This window comes from Lissotriton helveticus, chromosome 6 (assembly GCF_964261635.1).
Source record: "Lissotriton helveticus chromosome 6, aLisHel1.1, whole genome shotgun sequence".
In the NCBI taxonomy this organism is placed as follows: Eukaryota; Metazoa; Chordata; class Amphibia; order Caudata; family Salamandridae; genus Lissotriton; species Lissotriton helveticus.
Window position 1 is genome coordinate 651,138,019 of NC_136067.1, and position 24,102 is coordinate 651,162,120.

General features: G+C 46.7%; 1 protein-coding gene across 4 annotated transcripts in view; it reads left to right on the plus strand.

Moving 5' to 3' along the window:
- TTK (TTK protein kinase) overlaps nucleotides 1-24,102 on the plus strand; it is an 894,856-nt gene that overhangs the window by 218,754 nt on the left and 652,000 nt on the right. For all 4 annotated transcript variants that reach the window (XM_078648117.1, XM_078648119.1, XM_078648116.1 and 1 more), the window contains exons 6-8: nucleotides 7,997-8,111; nucleotides 8,210-8,279; nucleotides 8,362-8,435. In XM_078648117.1, coding sequence (XP_078504243.1) covers nucleotides 7,997-8,111; nucleotides 8,210-8,279; nucleotides 8,362-8,435 — 259 coding nt within the window. The remainder of the gene's footprint in view (nucleotides 1-7,996; nucleotides 8,112-8,209; nucleotides 8,280-8,361; nucleotides 8,436-24,102) is intronic.

Below are 24,102 nucleotides of genomic sequence, written 5' to 3' on the forward strand. Positions count from 1 at the left end.
GCAGATTGGATGCCTGTGAGTTTAAAGTGGTGTTGTCCAGAAAACCTAGTAAACTTGTCATCTGGGGAATTCCCAGTTGAAAATGCCATTTGAGTAGCGACTGCTACTCTCCCGTGGTCTGCTGATACCTCAGTCAAAATACTCTTTATTCGATTTTTGTTAAAATCATAAAAGACATCAAGCAAATACAATTACTTTAAAACATCACTCGATTTCATTACAAAAAGTTTTCTGCTCAATGATTACATTTCATCAGGTTGTTTCTCAAAAGTACAAATCTATTTACAAATTTAAGAATTAATCTTTAAGAACAAATTTGAGTTTAAGACAGGTCTATCTGGGGTAATCTTTTTTTCCTAGATCTAAATGCAGCAGTTAAATAGCAAGCAACGCTAAACATGGTGTAGGTATCTGCTAACATTTGGAGAAAGATTAAGGCTGGCCTTATTTGAGAAAAGCCCGCCGCTTTCAATACAGGGAATAAATATTTTTTCCTTTCGCTACTATAAAAGTCACAAAAGAATATAAAATGAAGGGTGTCTTGAACTGAAAATTGATCACATCCGCATGGCGGACCATCATCAGGTTTTGACCACACCGGAAAATTTCCTAGAGAGTAATGGATTAAGTTCATCCTGAATTTAGTTAAGAGGAGTCTATGAAGAGGATTAGTCACAATTTTTAAATATGGTTCCATGGTGGGCGAAGTCGTTAGAACAATATGTGCCCTCACCATGGGTTTCCTCAATTCCAATTCTTCTCTATCCATACAAACCCTCTCCAGAAACATCTGCTTAATCAATCTGACATCCTCCCTCCTGATGCTAGATGAGTTATTAAAAAGTTCCGGTCTCCCCAGCATTAGTAATGTAGATTTAATATATTTTAGCCAGGGAATTCTCATGGCATTATCCCTTGCAATGACGTCCTTAAGAATGGCATGGTTTAACGTCAGCTCGGGGTTCAGCCATGTTTTGACCCAGAAAAGGAGGGGGGCTAATTTTAGTTTGTCAGAGATATATGGTAAACCTATTTCCTCATGAATAGAGAAAGTGGGTGTGGAATCAGGGACAGATAAAATATTCCTAATGATACCATTTTCTATCCTCTGCAACTTTGCCGTCTCTACATAGCCCCAAATCGCAGATCCATACATAGCGATTGGAACGCACTTGCTGTTGTATATTTTAATCAGCGCCTCCATTGGTTTGGCTCCCAGTCTTTTTGTAAAGGCCAACAGGGCTGATGAGGATCGTGCTAAGCTAAGACTTTTTGCTTTGATCTGGGGGACCCAGGACCCTCGTTGATCAAAGAGGACTCCCAGGTAAGGAAAGACTGGAACCCTAGAAAGAATCTCCCCTTTGCAAATAAAAGTTTTTTTCTGCGACATATTCACTTTGCGACCAATAATCATGGTGTGGGACTTGGCGACGTTGATTTTCAAGTCTAGATTCTCCATGAAGGAACCAAAACGGTCCAGAGGAATCTGTAGGCTAATCCCTGTACGTGCTATCAGGACGGCATCGTCCGCGTATAGGAGGGCTGGGATCTGAGCTCCTCCTACGCGGGGAACATCAGCCAATCCTGTTTCTAGGTGTTTCCCCAGGCCATTTATATAAATAGTAAAAAGAAGGGGGGCCAGGATACAACCCTGGCGCACCCCTTTTTCAGATTTAAAACTTTCCGTGCACCTTCCATCCCTGGTGACTCTTATTTTTGCCTTAAGATCTTGGTGTAACCTTGCCATAAATGCCACCAAAGACTCCTCTATACCTAGCTCTAGTAGAATAGTCCATAACTTACTCCTATTCACCAGGTCGAAGGCCGAGGAGAGGTCCATAAAGGCCAAGTAAACTGACCCCTCCCCGACCACCGTATACCTGGAGACTAGAAGGTGGAGATTGGAACATTGTTCCAATGTCCCCCTATTCTCGCGAAAGCCATATTGAATATTCGAGAGTCCCCCATTCAATTCTAAATTTTCCCTTAGTTGAACCAAAAGGACTCTACCTAAGATTTTAAAAGTAGAGTCGATAAGGGAAATTGGGCGATAACACCCGGGGTCCTCCCGATTTCCCTTCTTAAAGATGGGAACTATTATGGATGTTGCCCATGTTTGAGGTAGGAATCCTTCGGCTGCTGCTCTAAACACTCTGGTCAGTACTTTACTCCATATTACTGGGCAAAATTTAAAAAAGTCTGCCGGGACACCATCAGGGCCAGGAGCCTTATTTTTTGTCGTGTCCATAATAGCTTTTAGGACTTGCTCTTCCGTAAATACCACAGTGGCTGCGCAATGGGCCGCCACAGTAGTAATTGGGCAGACTAATGGTTCACCCCCATAAATAGAGCTAAAATGCTGTACCCATCTCTCATCGGGAATTACACAATCTGTGTTCAGATTGTTCTCCCCTATAAAAAAGGGGTGGTTAATGATTTCCCAGAACTGTTTACTGTTTTTTAGAACATCTACATTGAGTAGATCGTTCCATGCATTGTTCTTGATCTCATCCTTCCTTGCCCTCACGTTGGCTTTGTAGGCCCGTCTCAGATGAGAGATTAACTCTTTATCCCTTTCCTTGGCCTTAAGGGCCAGTTTCAATTCTCTATGTGACCTTGAGCATTTGCTATCAAACCATTTGTGGGGCATTGTGGGGTACTTTGATTTGGGTTTTGTAAGATCCCTGACAGTTTGTGCACAGATACAATTAAAAGCTGTAACAACCTGAAGGTTCGAGGCAGTTTGGTCAAGACAAGTTTCTATTGGTCCCTCAATTTTGGGGAGTAAGGTTTCCATAAACCGTTCCTCCATAGCCATACCCCATCTAAGCCGTCTGCCCTGATCACTGGGCACCGCCAAGGCGCAAACCCGGGGCTGATCCACCTGTCTGCGCCATAAGTCACTCCAGTGTATTACAGTTGACAGCGGGTTATGATCGCTATGGGGTGAGACAGTAACCTTATAGTCACTTGTCTTTGAGATTAAGCCTATGGACATAAATATGTAATCAATTATCGTCCCCTTAATTGTGCCTTTAAAGGTGGGGACCTTCTCATTAGAAGCAGTTTTGTATGATTCGTAAATATTAAAATTAGCACACAATAGGTCAAGTGACTCCCCCATTTTGGTATGTTCAAAGTGAGGAATGCAGACTCCAGCCGGAGAATCTACATCTAGTGATTGGCAGGGCAATTGACATTTGTGGCTATTAAAATCACCCATTAAAAAAAATTCGAAAGGAGTATGTGAATTTTGACTGTATTTATTTATCAAGTTCTCCAAACAATGCACATGTTCAAATTCATTTGGTCCACCCCAGGCATTGTAAAAATTAATTACTAGTATAGTACAGCTTGGGGAGGCTATCCATTCTATCGCTAAAATGTTTGGGGAACCTGAATTCAAAAGATTAAAAATTCCTGCTAAGTCCAAAGAAAAAAATGTAATAAGCCCCCCTTTTGCTCTCCCCGCGTTACTGGTACTAGCGGGTATTATGAAACTTAGGAAGCCATCTAGGGAAAAAGAAAGTGAGGTGTCCCATGTTTCTTGCAGAGCTATGACCTTATGTTTAGAAATATGTTGTATCCAAGTAGGGTCCGATCTTTTAGCTCTTATTCCTGCAACGTTCCAGGTCATAAATGAGCATGATAGGGAAGTTACCCTCTCAGGCATAGGTATTGTAGGCGCTGTTAAAAGTGTGGGTAGTCAACCGTTAAAGTTCAGATCACTTAAAGGATTAAAACGATTAACCAAATCCATAATAGGGCCTGTGTTATGGTACGTTGGTAAGTTTCGACAGTATCCCCATCTCGTGTAACCTGCGCCACCATCAGAATTATATACCTGGTTGTAACCATCCTGTGGACGCAAGAAGGGAGCAGGAAGAGAGCTAGCCTCTACCCGTGGAGGCAAACTAAATCTCAGTGACTCATTCCCCCCTGGGTAGGATGACTGAGTTCTTGGATAAAAAAAGGTCAAATCCACAACGCCAATCCCACCAATGCTAATATTCCATCCAGGTTTCGTAATTAACCCTACTACCCTTGGGTCTTGAAAATTAATTATAATACACTCACCCCCCTGCTTTTTATAAGTGTTCCCAATCCAATTGACCCTTCTGACCCCAATGATCAAGCCGTCCACATCTCCTGGCAGGGGTCTATTTACCCGCAGCCAATGCATGGCTTTATTTTTTAACATATCATATGTTTCCCTTTGGCCATCTGGTAGGGGAGGAACATTGGTGAGAATGGCCACATATGGATAGGAATCAGGGGTAAGTTGGACCGGGGGAATCCGAGTTAAAGGTTTATTAGCATAAGGTTTTGGTGGGCGGCGTTCTGGGGCAGCAACACTCGCGGGAACACTATTTCCCACAGGCATACTAGCATTGTTTCCACTGGCTGTATGATTACCATTTCCTACATGGCCACCCTTATTTACTAACTGAGAGACAGGCGGCCCATTTAATCCATCAATAGTTATAGCGGGGTTTTTATCTGTATCAATCAATATACCCTGCACACAGTCCATAGTAGATGGTAAAGGTGGACACTTTTTCTGAACCACAGGGGCACAGTTTTTTATACTATCCTTAGTGCTGTTGGCCGTTGTGCTAGTGCAGTTGGTATTAGTACGCCCAGGGCCACTATTGTTTACCGGTGGTCGGGGTACTGCTAAATTTTTTTTATTATTATTCAGTCCCTGTTTCTGCTGAGTAGAAACCCCACTTACTTTAACGGAAAACAACTCGACCCCCGTAACACCCAAATCCTGCTCAACTGGGTTATTTTGTCACCCATTCTCATCCAATTTGTTCTGAGCCTTAATTAATGATTTTACTGAGAAGAAATTATCCAAACTAGCTTGTTCAAAATGGTCAAGTTGTTTTGCTAACTTCTCCAGTTTAGTTTCAAGGGGACTTAAGAGGGAGCGTATAAGTTTTTCCAAATCCAATAAATGTTCCGGATGAATCCTCATTTTCCCTGGAGATGCTATGGCGATGGGGATTATTTCTGTTATTGGTGATGCCGGAATCTCGGGATTTTCTACGTCTATTAGGGTAACCAATTCCTCCCCCCTTGTTACCCCATTCTGTTGTTCAGCTAGTGCATGGGTTATGGGTGTTTTGATGGCCAATTTCCTAATCTTCCTTGCTGGGTTAGGGACTATGGATTTTTTTAAAGTTGTAACCCTCTTCCTCTTTGAGCATACTTTGGGCTTGACAGCGTGTACTTGAACAATTACTTTTGGTGTAACATTTTGTCCTATACGCGCAGCATTAGAAGCCTTTAAATGCTCTGGTGATAGGGCGGTAACCACTGTATCTATAGGAGAGGCACCCAACAGCTCATTACATACAGATATATCATACAGTGTTTCTTGTGTAAGTGGCAATACTGTAGAAGATAACGGGGTGACTAGTGCAGGGAAACTTTGTCCTATGTGTTTTTCAAGGGGATTTTTCATCAATTCGATCGATAACCTTCGTCCAGCGCGTCTTTCCGCCAAGGCAATTTCCCTGTCAATATCTTGGGGCAAACGCTTAAAATACGAATCCAGAGGCCCCATCACCGCAGTTTCAGCATCACCCATGGAAGTCAATAAAGCAGAGGTATTTAAGGTATTCGCCATAGTTTTCAACCCCCTGCTGCCCTCGAATGACTAGCTGATCCTGGAAAACAATTAAGTACTGAATTGTAATCAAACACAAGTCTGTAAATGGAAAAGGGGTGGCCCAGCCCGGCCTCCTGCGGCCCCGGACGGCCACAGACGGTCCCGCCCTTGTCCCGGGCTTCTCCCGGCGCCCTCCCGCGCGCTCCCGCGCCGCGGGGGAAGCTGCACCTAATATAGGGAGTGGGTGTTTATGGGGCGTGTCCAGCAGGGAGAGGGAGAGCGTCCAGGTGCAGGGAATGATGGCAGCACAGGGACTCCTGGGCAATGGAGTCCCTGATCCTCACCTGGCGCTCGCAGCCCTCTTCCCGAGTTTCCAGCAGCTCCCCTTGTCCACACGCAGTAATGGTGCGCCCAGGCACACAGGCGAAGCGGGACCCGCGGAGCGGGTACCGCGAGGTAAATCAGCAGGACAAAGCAGACAAATCCAAACAGGACGGACCTCGCAGGGCAGAGCTCGCACTTCCCAAACAGTCAGTGTCTCCCAAAGAGCTCAAGGCGAGCAGGCTCTTTACAGCGGAGCTTAGGGGGCGTGTCCAGCAGGGAGAGGGAGAGCGTCCAGGTGCAGGGAATGATGGCAGCACAGGGACTCCTGGGCAATGGAGTCCCTGATCCTCACCTGGCGCTCGCAGCCCTCTTCCCGAGTTTCCAGCAGCTCCCCTTGTCCACACGCAGTAATGGTGCGCCCAGGCACACAGGCGAAGCGGGATCCGCGGAGCGGGTACCGCGAGGTAAATCAGCAGGACAAAGCAGACAAATCCAAACAGGACGGACCTCGCAGGGCAGAGCTCGCACTTCCCAAACAGTCAGTGTCTCCCAAAGAGCTCAAGGCGAGCAGGCTCTTTACAGCGGAGCTTAGGGGGCGTGTCCAGCAGGGAGAGGGAGAGCGTCCAGGTGCAGGGAATGATGGCAGCACAGGGACTCCTGGGCAATGGAGTCCCTGATCCTCACCTGGCGCTCGCAGCCCTCTTCCCGAGTTTCCAGCAGCTCCCCTTGTCCACACGCAGTAATGGTGCGCCCAGGCACACAGGCGAAGCGGGACCCGCGGAGCGGGTACCGCGAGGTAAATCAGCAGGACAAAGCAGACAAATCCAAACAGGACGGACCTCGCAGGGCAGAGCTCGCACTTCCCAAACAGTCAGTGTCTCCCAAAGAGCTCAAGGCGAGCAGGCTCTTTACAGCGGAGCTTAGGGGGCGTGTCCAGCAGGGAGAGGGAGAGCGTCCAGGTGCAGGGAATGATGGCAGCACAGGGACTCCTGGGCAATGGAGTCCCTGATCCTCACCTGGCGCTCGCAGCCCTCTTCCCGAGTTTCCAGCAGCTCCCCTTGTCCACACGCAGTAATGGTGCGCCCAGGCACACAGGCGAAGCGGGACCCGCGGAGCGGGTACCGCGAGGTAAATCAGCAGGACAAAGCAGACAAATCCAAACAGGACGGACCTCGCAGGGCAGAGCTCGCACTTCCCAAACAGTCTGTGTCTCCCAAAGAGCTCAAGGCGAGCAGGCTCTTTACAGCGGAGCTTAGGGGGCGTGTCCAGCAGGGAGAGGGAGAGCGTCCAGGTGCAGGGAATGATGGCAGCACAGGGACTCCTGGGCAATGGAGTCCCTGATCCTCACCTGGCGCTCGCAGCCCTCTTCCCGAGTTTCCAGCAGCTCCCCTTGTCCACACGCAGTAATGGTGCGCCCAGGCACACAGGCGAAGCGGGACCCGCGGAGCGGGTACTGCGAGGTAAATCAGCAGGACAAAGCAGACAAATCCAAACAGGACGGACCTCGCAGGGCAGAGCTCGCACTTCCCAAACAGTCAGTGTCTCCCCTGCTGATACCTCTTTTAGAATAAGACCTTTGAATCTGAAAATATCCTGATGCAGAAGAAGCTTTCTGTTTCAGGAGTTAACTGAAGTGCCAGAAAGAGTTGGTGTTGGATTTTTCAAACACCTCATGCAATTTCTGTTTAGATTTCTTTGCTGCTCTGGTAATTTTAAAGGTGAGACATTGTTATCCTTAAGATCCAAACCACTGTTTGCCTTCGTAGGTCTTTCTGTTTGAGCAGTACAGTCCTCTTTATGGTCTACTGCAGGAATGTGTCCTTACTTCCTCAATAGTTCAATTAATAGATTCACTATAGTTTTCTTGAAATGTCTTCTGTTAACTGGATTTATTTATTTTGCTTTATTTTCAGATTGGTATATTACAGGATCAGTAGTCCTCACAAATGTTTTATAGATGACACTGTATTGTATATAATGGTTACTACAAATTGTTTGAGCAGGGGTTTTATTCTTTCTGTACTTGGTTTTTAAATCAATCTTTGTGTTATTTAGTTAAACCGTTGTCAAGCATACAAGACTCAACCCAGTACAATTTTGGAAATCCCAGAGTCAGAAAGGAGAGCGGTAGTTCTGGTGAACTCTCCGTACACTTAAACAAATATTTAAGGTAAGGAAAACATCGAAATTATGTTTTTCCTACTATTCAACTAGTAGTATGTATTCAATTAGTAGTATTACTTCATAGATTCCATATTGTTTCTCCAGTTCAAAGAATAGCTCAACAGCAGAGTTTGACGAAGTTGCCCATCAAACCAAGTTACCTCTGCCTAATAAGGTAATCATGAGAACCAGGGTAAAGGTTTAAGTGTGTGGAATATAGACTAAATTATACGGTAACACGTTTCAATTTTTTCCAGGCTCCACCTGAAACAGCCATTTCTTCTCCTCATTCAAACATTGAAAATGATATTCTGCCCGATGTTAATATGAGGTATTTGTTTATTGTAATATATTGCATTTCACAATTTGCTGCATTTCTGAATGACATTCTGCTTTATGTATGGTGTATGATTAAATATGTCCTGTTTTACTGTGTGCATTGTAGAGACACCATGTTTAGTGTAAGGCTTCCTGTCTTTAAGTATCAAAATTGTAGGGCTAACGCTGGATGTGACAGGAAAAGAATAAGCAGTACTTGGAGGGTTCCATAGTATATGGTATGAATGCTACGTCAGAAATTGTGTTGCTGTTGCCATCTATAGTTGTTTTTGGAAACTGCTTTCATCCGCCTTGCATCTGTCATAGTGCATTTGTATCGTAGGAACATCTCTCGGTGCAGCACCCCCCACCCTCAGCAAACGTTTTGTTACTGGATAATTACTCTTCCCTTAAGAAGGATTCTCTTCCCTTAAAGGGTTCTCACACAAACATCAGGAAGTCAAGGAGGCGCTGACCCATGACCTATTGGAGGGAAAATGTGTTTCTGAATTCCCCTTTGAAACCTTACTCCTCTTGCAGAGCACCCAACATGAGTTCTGTCATGTTGGAGGGCTAGGCAAGGTGCTACCTTGGGCAGTGGTCTCCTTTATAGTTCTGTAGGCTGAACTGAAAGGGAGTGATATTTAATTTTTTGACAGAGTAGATCCACATGGGTGAAGGGGTGCCTTGCCTTGCTTACATTTTGATGTAAGGGCTTTAAAAAGACTCTTTACCATAATACACCTTCCCAGAAGAGTAATTTCATCATTATGCTATCTGGTAATTCTGCGAGTGTTATTATAATGTGTTTATTAAACACCATTAATGATATACTAACTTTTCCCTTTCAAAATGCATTATTGATCCAATGGGAGAGCCAAATTAGAGTGAAAGGAAAGCTTCTTTCTGCCACATAAGACCTTCATTGATAGTTCTCAATACTTGAATAATTATCTGCTGCTTACGTGGACCCCAGACCCCCTTTTTCTATAGGTTTTCTTTTTAGTTGAAACTGCAGAATGGCTTTATCCATGATTACATATACAAATCTGTTGAAAGCCAGAGGCCTCGTTTTTTCATGAATGTTAAATGTAACTCTCCAGTTTATCCTCCATAGAACTACATTTCAGCACTCAAATGGAGAGAAACCCATTTCAACAGTACTTTTCTTGTGGGAGGAGGAAAAATGTAATTGACGCCAAAAAGTATGTCTAGTTTGTCTGGCAGCCTCTTATTCTGCAAGATGTAATCAAAAAGAGCCTTTTAGGATTGAGACGGCATCAGATTGAGGCATGCTAGAAGACATGAGGACAGAAGATGATAAAAATAAGTGGAAGAGACCAGAAAGGTCCGATTCTCAACCTGCCCAAGTCTCCTTACAACCTCCTGCTAAATATAACCAGAGATGGAGGTCTATAGAGGAAAAAATCAAGTGACAGGGAGTAACTTCACGTTCCATCGGAGACTGATGGCAAAATCATACGTTTGTGTCATGAGCTTTAGACCTGGCCTGCTCATCGACGGCAAGCCTCTCAAGATTGATGTTGAAACGACTGTTGCTTATAGTCGACGAGAATCCGAAGATCTATGTTGAAGAGGCATCAGACACTAACACTTCACAGACCATGTCAAAGAAGCAAAATGTGATTCTGAATTATTGCAAGTGTTAAATATGTGTACAGTATCACTTTCAACCACCCATTCTGTTTGTCAGCTTCAAAAGTTGTAGTAGTCTCTTCTCTGAATAAAGAACACTCCTCTCCTAGAAGGAGGCTTAAAGAAGAAACTATCTACCCTCATGCTGGCTGTTCAGACGTCCTCTCTGGACCCGAACCTTTGCCTTACTGACCCATTTGTTCTCTAATCCCTATTGAAGACCCAGTGGAAACCTTATTAAGGCCAGTTGATCTCCCACCTCCAAGGAAGTGCTCAAAAAGTCACCCCTATTGTGAACTAACATCGTAGCGCTAACGTGTGTATTGAAACTACATTGCTGCAAGGGTTTTTTAACCTGACTATTTTTAAACTGTTATTTTAAAATTGTTCTTACCCCTGCCACTTGGCGCGCTGCCTCCCCGGTCCACCGCAGCAAATTCATGCTGTTTGTTGTGGAGGGAGGAATAGCGCTTGCACTTCCTGGTTGTTCCTCGGCGGGCGGCCATCTTTCGAGGGTGACGGTCTAGTCTCCCCTCACCTCCCAATCTACTTAAGCCTCAGTCCACTCGCGCAGCGGTGACGCGCACCATAGACGCGCCGAAGAGGCGCCCAAGAGGAGCCAGTCTGCCCCAGTCCGCGTCCAGACGCTCCAGCCTCTAGCCTTGGCACCATGGTAGGACTTCGCTTTTCTTATAGTGCCTCCTCTCTGTTTGCATTACGACCTACCCGTTAATTCGCTTAGCTTACATTCGGTCCTCCCTACTACTACAAATGCCCGCTGTAAAATATGTGACTGGTGTGTATCCCTCCCTAACCCAGGCAAACATTCCTCTATGTATAAAAAGAAAATGTTTCTCCTGAACTGTCGGTCCCTGCCAAAGCACCACATTGAACTGGCGATATTGATAGAGGAGCTCAACCCTGAAGCCCTCTTTCTAACCGAGACATGGCTTCAGCTAGGAAATGATCCAGCTTCAGTGTGGGCCACTCCTCAAGGCTATACCCTTAAGCGACTGGACCGCCAGACAGGTAGAGGCGGAGGATTGGCCATCATCTATAGAGATAATTATAGATGCCGTGTCACTTCCTCTACCACACCAGCCTGTGAGAGCTTACATTTCACTCTTGAATTCTCCCCCACCATCACCTTTTCCGGTATTTTAGCCTACCGACCACCTGGTTCCCTCGGCGACTTCGTCACTAACATGACGGATATAGCTGCTAATTTAGTGCTCACCTCGGCAAATCTTACTTTGCTGGGTGACCTGAATCTGCATTTAGACGATCCGCTTGATGTAGCAGCTAATAGTCTCCGTTTAAACCTCCAGGCCATCGACTTGTCCCAAAAGGGTTTCCATCCGACACATAACAAGGGACACCTCTTAGATCACGTCTACAGTAATCTAGACAGTCTATTGGTCGAGGTACCTATACCACTGCCCTGGACCGATCACTTTTTAATACCTCTTACATGGTCCATAAGCGCTCCCCCCACCTCACAAATTCATGATAAACATTGGGGCAGGAAATGGAGCTCTCTTCCGCTTCCTGAATGGGAACAGGCCCTTATCGAACAGCCACCCCGGGAGACGATTAATTCCAATATAGCCGGTCTCAACTTTGATAATTGGATCTCCAGTTGCTCCCTGGTATTCTCCCGCCCTAAGAATTTTGAAACAAGCCTGCCGCAAATCGGAGAGAGCCTGGAGGAAAGAACGTTCTCAATCGAAGGAAACAGAGTATAGAGCTGTAATAAAGCACTACAAAAATGAAATAAAATCTGCACAAGCTGAGTTCTACGGAACCAAAATCAATCTTGCCGCGAACTCCCCTAGGGAAATCTTTAGAATTGCGAAATCCCTAATTTCCCCTTCCCTCTGAGCTCCTGTCATCGGATGGCGCACAGCCACTTTCTTCTTTCAGAAGATTCAGGCCATTTATTCCCTATTCTCTACAGGTAGTGATGATACGGGTTTCACCTCCACAACAGATTCTGACCTGCCCATTTCCTGTTCACTGGATACCCTTCCATTTCTTGACTCCAGTACATTAGATAAAATGATCCCTAAAGTCATCTCGGGATCTCCTAATGACCCGGCACCTCCGCAGACTCTAGTTAAGGTGATTGATACCATCATCTTGGATGTTCTCAATGCCTCTATCACCTCCAACTCCGTTCCAGCTCCATGGAAGTGTGCGATGGTCAGGGCTCTGCTAAAAAAGCCGAACCTGGATCAGAACAACTTGACCAATTTTCGCCCCATCTCTCTGCTTCCTTGGATGAGCAAACTGCTGGAGAGACATGTCAACAAGATCTTAGTGGATTATTTAGAATCTAATAATCTACTACGCGTCTCTCAGACGGGGTTCCGCCCTCAGCAGGGCACTGAAACTGCCCTTTTGGCAGTGACGGAGGCAGCGAGAGCTATACTGGACCGGGGAGGAAAAACAGCCATGATACTCCTCGACCTTAGTGCCGCGTTCGACACAGTTAACCATGCCACACTATTACATTGTTTGAAGGGCATGGGTGTGTCGGGCGCGGCCCTGGCATGGCTGACTTCCTTCCTGGACGAGCGATTCTTCCAGGTGTTTGAGGGCGAGGTGGTATCTTCCAAGCATCCGCTCAGCTGTGGGGTCCCCCAGGGCTCCTCCCTAAGCCCCACCCTTTTTAACGTTTATATGCAACCTCTAGAGAAGATAGTCCACCCTTTTGGTGTGCGTATTGTCACCGACGCCGACGACACCCAATTGGTGGTCTCCTTGGACCACACTGAGGGGTCGTCCAACACCTTGGGCCCTTGTCTAGAGGCTGTCGCTAATTGGATGCAATCCTCCCACCTCAAACTCAACGGGGAGAAGACTGAGATCATGTTATTGGGCAACCCCTCCTTGACCACCTTGGCTTCCATCTGGCCCACATGTCTCGGCTCTCCCCCTAAACCTCAGATAAAGAGCCTGGGAATCTGGCTTGACAAAGCGCTGGATTTCTCGGTCCAAGCCACCAAATCTGCCTCCACATGTGTTGGGCTAATGAAAATGCTCTGCAAAGTGCTCCCTCTGCTCCCATTCCAGGCGAGAAGGGTCATGGTGCAGGCCCTGATACTTTCTCGCCTGGATTATGGAAATGCCCTATATTTAGGAGCCCCGGCTGTAGTGACCAATAGGCTCCAAGTCACGCCAAACTGCGCCGCCCGACTACTGTTTAACATTCCTCGCTGGCAATCAGCGAGGAATGCACTAGAGGAACTCCATTGGCTCCCTGTGGTTGCCAGAGCGCAGTTTAAGGCCATGTGCATTTTGCACAAATCTTTCCACCGAACTGGCCCTGCCGTTCTGTTTCCCTTAGTGGTGCCTTATATGTTATCTAGAGCTCTTCGCTCTGGTACACTGCATTTGGCAACCACAACTAAAATCAACAAAGCCCGATGGGGCGGCCGCTCCTGTGCCCATACGGCTGCGAGGCTCTGGAACTCTCTCACTCTAGCCCTGAGAGAGAATAACAACCGAATGTTATTCAGGAAAGCTCTGAAAACTCACTTGTTTGCAAAAGCGTGTGGACGTACCCGGTAGCCCGCCACAGTAATCAGTCTAAAGCGCTGCGAGGCCTCCGGGTAGTTACGCGCTATACAAGTGCAATTTTTCATTTAATTTCATTTCAACGTGGAAACCACCTTCTCCACAAACATATTAGAAAAGCAGAGTTATTTCACTCTGGTTACCACTGGATAAGGAAGTGCTACAATCTGATTCTCCACCTACAGTGTCACTAGTTGATGATATCCTCATTTTCCAGGGGGTACTAGCAAGAGGGCCAGCAAAACTCTCAATATCCCTTGGAGACACCCTAACCAATGGAGACCCTGTCATTTAGGGCAGCCTCGTAAACCTTTGTTATTTTTTATTCTGGGTCTGTTGGAGATAATACAAGTACAAATTAAGGATTCAAGCCATGGGAAAGGAGTTTACAACATGCCCACAGAGAAAATATTGACCATGTTAACAAGACCCTGAATTCCTCTGGGTAAATCCTAACCCAGACTTGGTAATTGCTATGGCGGTCAGATGAAACCATGCATCAGCTGTAAATTGTATTTATATGGTGCATACTACCCCCCATGATGAGGCATCGAAACGTTTTGCTGTGAATAACACTCTACTCCGGAGATAAGAAATTATATTATTAAGAATAATTTTTTTGTTTCCTTGTGGATAAATTGTGGTAAGTGTGTTAAGTTAGTGCTCATTGTGGTCTCATGCATTCACTGTATTGTTTTTACAGGGATGGATGGAAAGATGAATTGTTGAGGATTAGTAAAGGGAATGATGGACAGAATGTGGATCAATGTCACACATTCACCCCAGTCCAAAGATCTGGGCCCAAATCCATCGTTTTTCCACTCCACACCACCCTGGGTTAGACAATGGCGATATGCAAATCAGCGCTGACCCTGTGCCCCATGGGAACAGTCCACTCCGAACTACAAAAGCCATGTCCTTCCCAGAATGGAAACAAGCATCCGAGGACCGGCCCGGTTTCGAGGTAACACCTCATCAGCCCGGCTAGCTTGATTCCAGTGGTGTGGAGTGCCTGGGACTCACGTCTGAGCATCCCCAGTACACTTAGAGCGGTACCTGCAAACACAACAATGATGGACAGAATGTGGATCAATGTCACACATTCACCCCAGTCCAAAGATCTGGGCCCAAATCCATCTTTTTTCCACTCCACACCACCCTGGGGTAGACAATGGCGATATGCAAATCAGCGCTGACCCTGTGCCCCATGGGAACAGTCCAGTCCGAACTACAAAAGCCATGTCCTTCCCAGAACGGAAACAAGCATCCGAGGACCGGCCCGGTTTCGAGGTAACACCTCTCATCAGCCCGGCTAGCTTGATTCCAGTGGTGTGGAGTGCCTGGGACTCACGTCTGAGCATCCCCAGTACACTTAGAGCGGTACCTGCAAACACAACAATGATGGACAGAATGTGGATCAATGTCACACATTCACCCCAGTCCAAAGATCTAGGCCCAAATCCATCGTTTTTCCACTCCACACCACCCTGGGTTAGACAATGGCGATATGCAAATCAGCGCTGACCCTGTGCCCCATGGGAACAGTCCAGTCCGAACTACAAAAGCCATGTCCTTCCCAGAACGGAAACAAACATCGGTTTTATGCACACTATGTGTGGGAGGGTATACTCCGACGTGAGTCCCTTGCTCATTGCACCATCAGGATTCAAGCAAGCCGGGCCGAAGAAGGCTGTGATGCCAGAAACCGGTCCCCGGAAGCTTGTTTCCTTCCCAGTATAAGAATTGGCTTGGTAGTTTGGTTTGCCCTGTTCCCATCATGCACTGGGACAGGAACAGACTAATTTGCATATAGCCAGGTTCTGAGCTGGGATGGTGCAATGAGCTAAAAAACAGTGATGGATTAAAACCATGATCTATTGACTTGGTAAGAGTATTCTGCATCATTCAGAAACTCTGTCCATCACCACCCCCCTTTCCCAAAATCGGTTTTATCCACACTATGTGTGGGAGGGTATACTCAGACGTGAGTCCCTTGCTCATTGCACCATCAGGATTCAAGCAAGCCGGGCCGAAGAAGGCTGTGATGCCAGAAACCGGTCCCCGGAAGCTTGTTTCCTTCCCAGTATAAGAATTGGCTTGGTAGTTTGGTTTGCCCTGTTCCCAACATGCACTGGGACAGGAACAGACTAATTTGCATATAGCCAGGTTCTGAGCTGGGATGGTGCAATGAGCTAAAAAACGGTGATGGATTAAAACCATGATCTATTGACTTGGTAAGAGTATTCTGCATCATTCAGAAACTCTGTCCATCACCACCCCCCTTTTCCAAAATCGGTTTTATCCACACTATGTGTGGGAGGGTATACTCAGACGTGAGTCCCTTGCTCATTGCACCATCAGGATTCAAGCAAGCCGGGCCGAAGAAGGCTGTGATGCCAGAAACCGGTCCCCGGAAGCTTGTTTCCTTCCCAGTATAAGAATTGGCTTGGTCGTTTGGTTTGCCCTGTTCCCATCATGCACTGGGACAGGAACAGACTAATTTGCATATAGCCAGGTTCTGAGCTGGGATGGTGCAATGAGCTAAAAAACGGTGATGGATTAAAACCATGATCTATTGACTTGGTAAGAGTATTCTGCATCATTCAGAAACTCTGTCCATCACCACCCCCCTTTTCCAAAATCAGTTACCCCGGACTGAACAGAGCGCACTCCCTGGCAGAATCAACCTACCACCGCGGGCAGCAAGTAGAGGATGGAGTTTCCTAGGGTAAAGAGACCTGCCAGACTCACGGACTTTGAAAGACAATTATGCACGATACTGGCCAAAAGAAGGTTTTTGATAATATGTATTTTTATGTTGTATAGCATAGCAATGTTCTTGACTGGTTATACTATATTCGTCTTTCAAGTTTCCTTGTTTTCAAATGACACTCGGCCAACTCCTCCTCTCACTCTCTCCACACACTCCTTTCACCCTCTACCTGAACACGAGTCTGCCAGAAGACTCGAATTTGTAAATAACTCATTCATTCAACTTCTACACCAACACCAGTCCATAATGAACACATCGAACTGTTGGGTATGCGGACTCATGCCGCACACGACTGATAAGGGTATCCCATACTTCATCCTGCCTTTCAGTTATTATGGTTCTCTGTGGGCTTTCCAGACCATGTTCCTATTCGCCCTAGAACCATACCCGACCCGTTCTACTGAGAGTGATTCCAGTAACAAGGCACTAGTAGCAGGGATAAGAAATATGAGTAGAGAGTTCGACACATATCTAACGATTCCCAAAGATGAACTCACTCCGTACACTCTTTGGAACGTAACTAAATATGGGGTTTACCTGAGTAAGAGCCAGACAGCAAAGAAATCCCGCCCAGTTTGGATAGTACCCAACCGAGGTCACTTATGTTTACAAGGTATCGGCAGGGATCCCAAAGCACAATTAGGAAAGAGTATATGCACGGAAACATATGTGTTCGCTTCCCGAACTTCCCCATTACTATTAGCAGCCAAAGGCACGTATTTCGTCTGCCATGACCAAGCCTACACCTGGTTGCCCCCTGACTTCTCAGGTACATGTTTTATCTCATTTCTGCTGCCTCCCACCTACACGGCCAGGGCAGATTACCATCGGACAAGGACAGCTAGGGGTGTCGTGAGTAATGACGACACCGCGGGTCAGGAATTCGCTGACTTCGCAAAGGGTTTTCTGCCATTTTGGGGGCCTATGGTGAACAGCAGGAATATTCGCCAGTTATCGAGGATAGTTGAATCCGCCGTGATTACAACGGCCGGAGCCCTTGGCAATTTGACGACCGAGCTTCAGTCGGATCGACTTATGACCCTTCAGAACCGAGTTGCCCTAGATATCATACTCGCCGATCGTGGTGGTGTGTGTAGAGTGATCCAATCCAGTTGTTGCATTTTCATCCCTGATAACGCACCGACAGTGTACCAGGCCATCTCTAAGCTACACGAGATATCTGGTTCCCTTCACGTAGAAAAAGGGGACTGGTCCTTACTAGGGTGGTTCTGGGAACTGATCGCCACCTGGGGATGGAAAACACTGATCTTCATTGGGATGATCTTAGCACTTCTGTTTATGTTCTGCCTGTGTGTACAGTGCGCTCCTGCACTATGTGGCCTCTGTGCTACCTCATGTGTACGGAAGCCTGTGTCAAGGGACGAACTGAGCAACAGAATGATGCTACAGCAGCATCTCCACGAATTCCTTCATACAGATTTAGACTCGGATTAGCATGAATTATTGCCTTATATGAGGGCAAAAGGAGGGTCTGTGGTTCTGAAATTCTGGACCCTACTGTTGTACCGGTATCGAGGTCCAATACCCGTGTCCCGAAACATCAACGTACCATGACGAATTTGGTGTCGACGAACCGATAATGATTAGGACATCATTCCTATGCATTTGCGTCATGATCGAGGTATGCTAACACCCCTGAATCGTAGTTTCCGTCCCGACCCCTCAGACTCCATTTTGTAAACGGTATCCATCTTGTGTCTTGCCCTCATGATAAGTCAATTAAAGGTCGAGCTTGATCTAAAAGGACACGTCCACCTTCCCTGACTTCCCCCTGACCCGTCTCAACTGACTCCATTGCCTCCAGCCGAACCTGTTCGGGCAGCTCCTCGCCCTGTGGCCTAATACGATAGCATCAATGCATAACATGCCACAAACCATTCACTACATCCAGATCGTGTTTTCTACACACATACACACCTGTCCACGCTCCCTGTTTATGACCAGTTTTATGACTAGGAGGTGCCTTCCTTTATTGGGGTTTCATCGATATCTGATGGGAGTTCCGGGCCTGGCTGGGTAATCCATCACGAATTGGACGTCTAAAATACGGGCTTGCCTACATGACTTCGCTCTTTTGTATTATTGTAGAAATATGTGTATAGCCATATCATAAACTCAAGAATTCTTGCTTGCAGCTATTATTTTTGTATATAAGGAGAAGGCTGGTTCTGTAAAAACGAACAGTCTCCTGAGAACACATAACCCGTGTTTGTCGTGCTTCTAGGACACCTGTTACTTGGTAGCTACCAATAAAATTCGATCTCTGACTGCGACTAGAAGACTCAGTGTTTCTGTGGTCCGGAACAAGGCAGAACTCAGAGGTCTTCGGGTGTTATCCCCTGGCACCAAACGGGTTCCTAAATACCCGCTACCTCAGGTCTGCAAGCAATGGCCATTATATTTAGCATATGGATTCCTATATTAGCAATGATAATTCCAAAGGGTCACAGGAGAGAACCTCCATCAATGGGCGATGAAATGGGTTATGGAAAGACATGGTAGACTTCTGGTTGAAGGGAAACTTTTTTTAATGTATTTCTATTTTCTGATTGAACAAGTAGCAAAGCAAATGTCAAACAGTACTGCTGTAGTAATCGATTGCATCCAAATAAACTTGGTCCTCATCAACATAGCAGTCCCCCCTTTGATTCATACTGGTTTATGTTCACCACCAGTGTCTCACATGTCCGTTATGCAGTCCCATTTGGGTTTTGGGAGCAATAGTAGTTGGGAACCAGGTATTTTCTCTAGGGAGGTCCTCCCTCAGGCCCCCTTGTTGAAGGTAAACGTCGTCTTGGCATGATATTTAAATTGCAAGCTTGAATCGAAACACGACACCTAGGTGTTGTCTGCCCATACACACTATAAGACACTGATGTGGCGTAATAAATACCTGTGGAGAGCAATAGCTTGAATCACTCATAGTTTGGAGTCTTTGGCTAAAGATTGGTAATGTTTTTAAAAAAAAAATGTTTTTAATTTGTTTATTGAGATTTCGAAAAAAGGACCAACAACAAAACATGATACATCATGAATATATGAATAATTACATTCAGCAGCGTAAGTAAAACTGTTGCATTGTAAGACTGTCAGTAGCAATATATATTTCGAACCAGCAAAAGTGTGTGCCAAAAATAGGACAAATCAGCCTGCAGTTCCCGGTCGCCCAGGCCCATTGACACTCGGAACAAAGCAAAATCGCAGGATGCAACTCCGCACTATACAGACCTCGTACCAACAGTTGTGTCATTACCTTCACACAGGGTTTCCTCAAGTGATTGCGTAAGCGTCGTGTCCGGTGAATGTCCCGTATCCGTCCCGCCTCCACCATCTGCGTCCCCACCATCTCCATTAACCTCAATCTGTGCGCCTGCCATCAGTGTGCCATCAAGGATTAGGGACCAGAAATTCTTAGGTCTATTCTTCGGGGGCATTAATTCACTGTATAATTCAGATTGTGTGCAGCAATATATCAATTCCCTCTTCCATAATTTGAGAGTGGGAGGAGGGCCTCTCATCAAAGCCCTAGAAATACACCACTTTGCAATTAAAAACGCCATGTTAACAAGTTGTCTATGCGCAGGGCGCAAGGATTTCGAGTACCCAAAATCGCCAGTAGCGGGTCTGGGGACAGAGAAAGGAGCATCACTCTGTTGATCTCCTCGTAAACTGCCTGCCAGAAGGAGAAGACTACTGGGCAATCCCAGGCAACATGTATAAAGTCTGCCAGAGGGGCCCTACATCGTTCGCATTCGGAGGAGTCGCGCAGTTGATACCTGTGAAGCCTCTCCGGAGTGTAATAAGTGCCATTCAAGAATTTAAAATGTATAAGCCTGTGGCGCCCATTTAATGAAATTTTCCTAGTGCTAGCGCAGCAGTATTGCCACATTTCCTCACCTAGCTCAATTCGCAAGTCGTACTGCCAAGCCAGTCTCAGCTTCGTGTATTCCGCCGTCCTTTCCGATAGGGCTATCCTATAGAGATTAGTTATTAGTTTTACAGGTGACTTGGCATTTACCACATAGTCAAATGCTACGACCGTCACTGGTTCTTCCATATCATCCCCCAAGAGTTCCCTTTAAGCATGCCGCACCCTATGGAACTGAAAGCGTGCTAATAGTGGGGGGTTCATATCGTCAGTACCGAGATCATCCCACATGCGTGCCTTGCTTCCCTCAAATAAGTCACCCATAGTGTTTATTCGTATTTGATGTAATGTCAACAGCACTCCTTTCTCCCTACACGGCTCTAGCCAATAACACCATTCAATCGCCGCCTTCGAGGCAAACATTAATGTGCACGCCTGAGTCTCCATCATGCAATGCCAAGCGTGTGTAACTGAGTTCAGAGAATCGAGTATCCCCGTACGGCGGTCTCGGGCCTCGCCAACAGTGCTGGCAGAAGAGTCGGGTCCGCAACTATCCGCTCAATGCGAACATAAGGGGCGTCTTGAGGGCCATGTATCCAAGAATAGGCATGGGCACTTTGCGCCGCGCGGCAATAAAGCTCCATATCTGGTGCATTCAGACCTCCCGCCACGTATGGGCGCGTTAAGATATTCCAGGCGACCCTAGGCTGCTTTCCCGCCCATGCAAGGTGAACCAGTAAGGATTGTAGCCTACGGAAGAAATGGGAGGATAAGACCATGGGTACATTACTGAATAAAAAGAGAAATCGCGGAAGTATCACCATTTTCATTAGGGAGAGGCGCCCTAGTAGAGATAACGGAAGAGAGATCCATTTCTCTGTCGTCTTCAAATTTAGATATAGCACACACATAGTTTTCTTTAAGGACAACCTCAGAGTCCGTATGTAGGTGTATTCCGAGATATCTAACCGTATCCGTAATCCACTGTAGTGGATACTCTGGCTCAAATCTCTCAGTGGCGGGAGTCAAAGGGAACATGATAGATTTATTCCAGTTAACATGTATGCCCGAGAGGGAGCCGAACAGAACCACCTCCCGCAGGACCGAGGGGAGGTGCGTCGTAGGGTCCCTAACATAGAGTAACGTATTGTCTGCGTAGGTAGATACGATTAAGTTGTAAGTAGGGAAGCGAATGCCTCGGTGACTGTGGTACTATGGCAGGGCACAAGCAAGAGGCTCAGACGCTAAAGCATAGAGTATCGGGGAGAGGGGGCAACCCTGTCTTGTTCCTCTACCTATCGCAATGGCCTCTGTGACCAGAGATCCAATACGGATGCTTGCTGTCGTGAAGCATACTATACTGCCAAGAGTTGTAAAAACAATTGTCCCACACCCATCCTGCTCAGGACCTGATGTAGGAACGGCCATTTGACAGAGACCTCTGGTCGCGTGTGCTGAAACGCGGCGAAGACAGTTCTAATGTTGTATGTGAGGTTGCTAGTTGGAACAAAACCCGACTGCTCTGGGGCCACCAGGGACGTGACCGAAGGTTGAAGGCGATTCGAAAGGAGCTTGGCAAAAATTTTTGTGTCAACATTCATGAGAGAAAGCGGGCGGTACGAGGCACAGTCTCCAGGGTTCTAGCAAGGAATTTGCGATGTGTGTTAGAGAGCCATGGTAGCTCAATATAGGATAGGTAATCAATCATAGTAGTCACAAAAGCGTTCCCGCAACTAGGTCATTCGAGAGTGGAACATCCGTGTCCTCCGATCTCAACTCCGGAATAGAGGTACTATCCCTAGTGCGCTTAGCTAGGCGAGCCAGAACAGAGCCCGCACGCTCGCCTTCGCAATAGCTCCGAGCTGTGGCATACTTTCCCAGATGCTTGACCTCCGAGTCAGCCTCCTCATTATACTCCCTAAGGATCTTCGCTATATCCTGATTTATAGACTCCTCACCAGTCTGCATCCTCAGGGACTCCAAGTCCTTAAGTTTAGTTTCCAGTATTTCAAGTCTGCCCCTAATTGACTTCAGCACCCCTGCATGCTTGGAGATAGTGACTCCCCTAGCATAAAGTTTAAACGCCTCCAAGACAGTTTGGAATGACTCAACCGACCCTACATTCGTTTCAAAGAAGACTTCCATTGCCGACAACAATCCCTCCTTAAAGAGGGGGTCTAGCAATGAGGATGGAGGAAAGCGCCAAGCAAATGGCTGGATCCGTCGTGCGGGCATATTACAAGTCACCAAGATCGGTGAATGACCTGAATAGGTGCGTGGTAGTACTACGCAGGAACATATATTAGGGAGGAAACGTGTCGACATAAACCAATAATCTATTCTCGTATGTATATTATGGGGGGACGAGTAGTGAGTGAAGCCACCCAGCGCCGGGTGTCTATGGCGCCAGACGTCAGTTAAGTCCATATTAGTGAGATGTGTAGATAGAGTCCGCGCAGAGGCCGAAGGGAGACACGTCGGGCCATCCGATCTGTCTAGTCCAGGATGTAGTGTCAGATTGAAGTCCCCACCCCAGCAAACCAGACTGTCAGAGTATGTGGCAATCTTTACCGCAAGGTCAATATAAAAGTCTGGGAGGTCGAAGTTGGGGTCATACGTGTTCACAATGCACATGTCCATGCCTTTGCCATAACAGCCAGTGACCGCGTATCGCCCCGCACTGTCCGTGACCAGCGGTGTCCATCTTAGGGAGGACTTCGGATTGAACCAAGTAAGGACCCCCCTAGCGTGTGTGGTAAATCCGGCAGCGTGCACATTGCCCCCTAGCCCTCTATATCGGAGCATGGGACTCTCTAGTGGAAGGTGTGTTTCCTGCAAAATCGCAATGTCTACCCTATGTCTGGCCAAATATTGGAGGATTTTCTGCACTTTGCGGTGGTCATTTAGTCCCCTTACATTCCAGGTCAGTAGCCGTAAAGTGTCAGAAGATTCGTCCCCTACTGTCATTGCATCTGCCATAGCGGACTTGTGAGGGTAACCCCAAATATGTTAATTACGTACTTATTGAGCACAGCCGTCCCAGTCCTGACTGCTCGTTTGTCTCGCTTTGCTGCCTTAAGCAATATAGCCTGTCCAAAACATTAAATCAAAACAATTCCAATAACAACCCCTTCCCAGCCCCCCGCCCATGCCTCCCCGATCCCAACTAGGCCGCGTACATCCCTCCACCCCATCAGACACCTCCGAGCCTCCCACACATACCCTGATACTAAAACAATCAAGAATCAATACCCCAGGCAACACAACACCCCCCCCCCCCCCCACCCCACTTCACACACATAGAAATTCAGTGGTTAGCACACGGAGGCAGATGTAGCCCGCAAGTACATTGCGTAGTCAGCTCAAAAAACTGTACAATGTTCAATGCCCACCGTCACCACCCCCCCGTCCCCCCGTCCCAGAAACCAAAGGAAAAAGGGTGTTTGTACTACAGCATTAGATGTTGCGAAATAACAGAATCATCATAATAGGATGCCTCAAACTGCAGCAACACTCAGAAGCAGAGCACTCCTGGTGCTAGTAGAGCGTGTAACACATAAGAAGCAAGGTCTCTAAAGCAGAGTCATTACTAAAGGAACAAGGGACAAGTCTAACGAGACCCGTAAGCAGAACGTCACTTCACATTTTCAGGGATCAAAAAGGCAATCTGGTCATAAGAATTCAGTAAAGGAGACCTGCAGTATAATCGCCATCACCTTCAGCCTTTGCAGCTAGGGCAAAAGAGGGGCCTTCCAACATGTAACATGTCTGCAAAGAATAGTA